This window comes from Nansenia antarctica (genome assembly GCF_963989245.1).
Source record: "Nansenia antarctica genome assembly, chromosome: 3".
Classification (NCBI taxonomy): Eukaryota; Metazoa; Chordata; class Actinopteri; order Argentiniformes; family Microstomatidae; genus Nansenia; species Nansenia antarctica.
This window is the reverse complement of record NC_137688.1, coordinates 1,001,642-1,007,769: the sequence shown is the minus strand read 5'-3', so window position 1 is coordinate 1,007,769 and position 6,128 is coordinate 1,001,642. Positions and strand designations below refer to the sequence as shown.

Here is a 6,128-nt window from a genome sequence, read left to right as displayed (position 1 = left end):
ATTGGGAAGGAATAAAATGATTAATTATTCATTACAATCTGTAAGGAAATCGACTTGTTATTTGAAAGGAACAAAATGATCAATTATCAATTACAATCTGTAAGGAAATCGACCTGCTACTCGGAAGGAATGCACAATCAACTAGACTTAGTCATTTACGCTTCATTGATGTAATCCTGTGGAAGAAAACGTCATCCCTAGACCACTATAAACCAATTGATCAAAGTTTTGTGAAAACTGAAAATGAAATAATCTGAATAATTAATTAAATCAATTTGTAATTACTTAAATTTATTGAAGTAACCATCCATTTATCATTGTAAAAGACTATGTCGTCGACCTCAGGCGGATGCACTGATGGAGAACCAGTGTTCCAAAGTGTCTTATCGTATTCCGTCCACTGGAGAGCAGCAAACAATTAAAAATGTCTTATATTGTTTCATCCACTAGAGGGCAGTACACAATTAAAAACGTCCTATCTTGTTTCATCCACCAGAGGGCAGTAAATAATTAAAAACGTCCTATCTTGTTTCAACCACTAGATGGCAGTCAATAATTAAAAACATCCCATCGTGTTTCGACCAGTAGAGGCCGCCACACCGAAGATGTCTTACAGAATAACTATATCTTACCTAAAACTCTCAATCTATCTTTTTTACTTTTACAATCTATACCTAAATCAATTGTTAAGTGAAAGGAATGAATGATTAGTTAGAATTATTCACTATATCATCATATACATTGATTTAAAACTTATGGAATCAATCAATTGTTTTGGGAAACAGAAAATGAATGATCTGAATAATTAATTCAACTGATAAGTAATTAGTTAAATCAATGTGATACTGAAAAGTCATTCACAACATCAATATATGCATTAACCTTTTAGATTCTTTCACCAATATTCTGTAAAGCGGGCCTATTGGCTCCGCATGCTCTCTTCTGTGTTTGAAATGTGCTGGCCTCTGTTTTCCCTCCCGTTTTCCGAGTAACCGTACCTTTAAACTTATTTGAAATACCCCGAGATCAATTCACTCTATCTCTATTTTTATCAATCCCAGTCTATGTGTATGGTTTTATCGTTATCTTTTAAGAGATGAGTACTGAAATTTATCAAAACCCGCGCGTGTGTATTTGAAAAAAATGGATGTCAGGGGGAAAGAAGCCAAGACTGTAAGATTAATCTTCACAACACTGCTTTTCCACAATAATTATTATTCTCCACGACACAGCAATTTTCAAGAATATCTTTCAATGCAGTTCAACGTATTATTTGCCAAGATAATCTTATTCAAATACTTCTAAAATGGCATATCCTTTCTACTAGGCCCTGTGTGTCTACTGAGTCTGCATCCATTCACACAAAGGAAAAAATTGGCGCCAATTCAGACATGCATTCACACAAAGAAAAATATGGCGCCCTTTTCAACTAGCGGCCTTATCCACAGGTCTGACATGCGTTTCACACAAAGAAAAAATATGGCGCCCTTTTCAACTAGCGGCCTTCTCTGACATGCGTTTCACACAAAGAAAAAATAGCGCCCTTTCTATTCAAACCACGTTTTTCCTCCGTGCTTCTCAAGTAATTTAACAATGCATATCTCTAAAATAGCGCTATTTTCTGCTCACTAGCACGGACTCTGCTCTTTCAAACTAGGAATTCCAATTCCATACCATTTGAATAGAGCTATCTCCTGAGCTTTTACACTCCACCAGACTATTGCCTGATACAAACCACAGTTATTAGCCCGCTAGAAAAACGTCTCCCCCTAGCTTGTGCTAATACCTTGTTCTCAAAACAAGACTACAGCAGCTTCTTCTCTGCTATACCACAATAACCACACACACGATAAAAATCGTACAATTAAAACACTTTTCACAATACAGGTTTTACAACCCGGCTCTCTCTGACTGACCTCGACCCAGTTATATATTAAAGATTCGGTTTAAATATAGCTCATTCGATTTACACAGTCTATTTTGCACAGCTTCGCCTTGTACTTACCCTTTGTTCCCCTGAAGATTTGCAAAACGACCGATCATCCAGAGCTATGGAAATGTCCCTTCGTGGTTGCCACTTATGTCGAATATTTCTCTGTTTCAGTGATAAAAGAAGAGGTGAAAATTCCTGGCCAAAGTTTTAAAAGTATTTATTCAAAAAAGGTCGGGTCCTCAGATTACAGGCACACAAAACAGTCACAGTCGAGATAGTCAGCAGAGCAGGCCGCTCGAGCCTCTGCACAGAAGTTTTATAGCGGCCCTCAGCCAATCACATCACAGTATGTTCTTGGCCAATCATGACCCTTCCTTCTAGGCCTCTGATTGGCCTAGACCCTCGGGGGCGTGCATATGCGTGTGTGTGTGACTGCGCATGCGCGACAATTCAAAAGATCTTCCCGAGATCTTTTGTATTGAAATAATAAAAGTATTTAATAAAGTGTATTTGAAGTAATAAAAATATACGTGTAATATGTGTAAAATATACGTGAATATATGTGTAAAATATACGTGAATATAAGAAGGCTATTAATGTGTAAAAATATACTACAAGCCCAAATCCGATGGCCAGTTAGGCAAACTATTATATAGTGTCGTTGCCGATCAATGATCGACGTCGTTATACAGTATAGAGAACATTAATGAAATAGGGGTTGATTCATCAGAGCAGTCATATGTCATCTCCCTGTCATCTGGGATTTGTAGTTCTTCATTTGATTTGCCGTGTAAATCCCCAGATGAGAGTGTTACATTATGCGGGGTACACACATAAGGATTTTTTGGATGTCTGAAAACGACAGAAAACGCCCGATTATCAGATGGATCTTAACATTTTCCTATAACAAAATCCTGGGGTTTGAGGTGTGTTAAGAGTCAATTCTCTTCAATTGTGCAATCAACTCTCCCGACAACCTGCTCGGAAAATGGGCGTGGCCGGCAATCGTAAATGTGAAATGTGTTCAATAATTACGACCAGAAATCATAGGGTTGCCAGATTGTTTGGTGAAATTAGCTGTTTTAGACTGTGGTTAGGGTGGAAAATGTCATTCCCATCTGGCAACCCTGCTCGCCAATCAAGAAGCGAGCTGACTTCTTCTTTTCATTATTCGGCACTTTATTTGCCCTGTCGCACATGGCTGCCTCGTACAGGTCAGTCAGGGTACTACGTTAGATAATAATAATAACTTTATTTGTATAGCGCTTTTCCTGCAAACGTTGCGGCTCAAAGTGCTTTAATCATTATATAATCTTAATTTAATTATTTTGTAATTTAGTTTAGTTTATTTATTTAGCACACAAGAGATTGTGCAAGGAGGGAACGAAGCCCAGAAGGCTTGTACATAGTTCCACTCCCGTCAATATTTATGTTTCAAATAAACATCAAGGAACACTTAATGCATGTCAATAAGAGAAAATAAACCAAAAACAAAATCATATCCATAAAGGCAATATTAAAAGGATGGGTTCACGCGAGATTTCTGGCTTGGGGAACGAGACTAGAGAGTCTGGAGTCTGTCGTAACGAACATCTTTATGTCTGTGGGGTGCTGAAATGGGGAAATCGTCGCACACCACACACAATACGATCAAGGCTGTTCAATCCAAGATTTTGTTTCTTCATGTGTGGGGTCTGTCTCAGATAAGATTTCGGTTAAGATTTAGAAAATCCTTATGTGTGTACCCCGCTTATGTTTTCTTAAGATAGGATAATGAATAAATCTGTTCAATGGGCATTTGCCTACTGTTAATCAGTGCCTACTGTTAATCAGTAGCCTGTATGGTGTATATGAAGATGTTATAGCTAGCTACGATTTATCATGAAAATAATGAACAGCAAGCTAGATCCAAAACTAGGGCCGGTGGAGGAGGGCAAGTGTCACATTGGACAGACTACCAAAACAGAAACATAAAGTATCTTAACGACAGCAAAAGTGATGGATGTCAGAAATAGCCTACATTACCTGGAGATTGAATAAGGTACTTTTATATGACATGATATGGGTTAGGGTTATATGACACCTGTAGCGAGATAGATAGATAGAACCAAAAGTAAAAAGTCGCTGAGAGACGTAAGCAGGGTCTGGGCTGGTAATTGTATGATGCGCCAAACAATCTGCTGAGATGAAAAGTACGTTTTAGAGCATTTATTGAATAGAACAATCAAACTTGGCGACGTACAAAAATAATCCATAAGCGATCAAAACCAGAAAAATAACAAACAATGCGTATAGAATATGCTAATGCGGTCAACAAAAATACATCGCTCCCCTCTCTCTCCACTACTGCCATGCAAGATGCGCAGGTGCTTAAATTACCTTGCAATATCACCCCCCATAACCATATGACTTCTCAATACGGTGATCAAGGCAATAAACAAACAAGTAAACTCACAATAAACCCAGCCTGTTATACTAAATACCCCCTAAATCATATTCATGCCTCCGACAACACCTCAGGCCTTTGGGTGGTTCATCCACATGCATGGAGGCAGACTGAAAGTCTGTAATCCTACTTTGATTGTTTGTTTATTGCCTTGATCACCAAGATTGGCAAAAGATTTGCGTGGTGCAACCGAAATTAGTAAACAACTAGTTTGAAACTAGCTAGTAACAACTAGGGGTTTAGTAACTACTGCAGCATATTGGTGCAACCCAGTCCAGTAGGCTACCAGATACGATGTTGTAATGTATGCACATAATTATTTTGCTACCACGGTTGCCAGACGGAATTGACAATGTCCAGCCCAACCGGTCTAAAAGCTGCCGAATCCACCCGTCCAGTGTGACCAAAAGTAGCCCAATCTGGCAACTGTTCTGTAATGCAACGGCCTCATGCATGCGGTGCTGTGACGAATAACATGACAATCCACAGGACTACTGAGTAGGAAACACAACATTTGAGTGCCACCGTAAGAGACGTAAAAGAGACGGTTTTAATTCACTTAATCCATATAGTCTGCCTGTTACAGCGTGGGAGGGGTACTGGAGGAGGGGAGCTTGGGTCTTCCTGAGGGTGGAGGGGGGGGGGGGGGGGGGCGTCACACCGGCTGGTACTTCTCCACCCGCTCCAGCAGGGTCTCTGAGTACCCCGGGGAGTAGTACCTGGAACAGGAGGAGAGGGGGGGGGGTCATCATTACATCATTATACACCTGAATAAGTAGGCCTTATTGGAGCGTGTGTGTGTGTGTGTGTGTGTGTGTGTGTCCGCGTGCGTGCATGCGTGTGTCCGCATGCGTGTGTCTGTGTGTGTGTGTGGGGGCGCTAGCATGTGTGCATGTGTGTGTCTGTGTGTGTGTGTGTGTGTGTGTGTGTGCTAGCGTGCGTGTGTGTCCGCATGTGTGTGTGTCCGCGTGCGTGTGTCCTACCGGACGATCTCCTCGGGGTAGCAGTTGTTGATGGAGGTGATGAACTCCTGGAGGGCTGACCCTGGGTCAGCCTTAATCTCCTGCACCTTCTTCAGCCCCCCGCTGGTCACAAACAGGCGGCGCGCCTTACTGTCATGTGGCAGCACCTAGAGGAGAGAGAGAGAGAGACAGGTACTGTCATGAGGCAGCACCAATAGAAGAGAGAGAGGGGCGGTTTGGCTGAGTCAAAGATGTTCTATATGTGACAGCAGCTGGTGAAACCGGGAACAAGTCGCCAACCGACAGACTTTTATCCTGGAAAATGTAAATAAATGTCAGAGTTGTTGAAAATCAACGACACACTCGTTAGTCAAGCCAAAACATTGCAATGCAATGGATACGGTGAGTAATCCCCCACTCCTACCTAGTTAGTGTAGATGACTCACCGAGTCCATTGCACTACAATGTTTTGGCTTGACTAGCGAGTGTGTCATAGATTTTTCAACAACGCTGAAATGTATTTAAATTGTTCAGAATAAAAGTCATTTTGAACATTTTGATTGGTTGGCGACTTGTTCCCGGTATCACCAGCTGCTGTCACATATTGAGAGTCTCATCAACAGGAATATAGGGTCGGATCATTATGTTCTTGAACGTGCCGTTGCTGAAAAACCTTGCTGAAGCTAGTGTCGTTAGTATTGAATCTCATGTTTGGTGGACAGGGTTGGACGGGTGTCGTGTTTGTGTGGTTGTGTTTGTGTGGTTGTGTTTGTGAACGCCCCCCCCC

General features: G+C 41.1%; 1 protein-coding gene across 1 annotated transcript in view; it reads right to left on the bottom strand.

The window, feature by feature from the left end:
* Window positions 1-5,034: 5,034 nt before the first annotated feature.
* Window positions 5,035-6,128, bottom strand: part of LOC308153479 (sperm-associated antigen 6) — a gene marked incomplete at both ends in the record, with an annotated part of 9,567 nt that continues 8,473 nt past the window's right edge. The window contains 2 exons of the mRNA XM_080526637.1: window positions 5,035-5,098; window positions 5,363-5,508. Of these exons, the coding sequence (XP_080382763.1) occupies window positions 5,035-5,098; window positions 5,363-5,508 (210 nt within the window). The remainder of the gene's footprint in view (window positions 5,099-5,362; window positions 5,509-6,128) is intronic.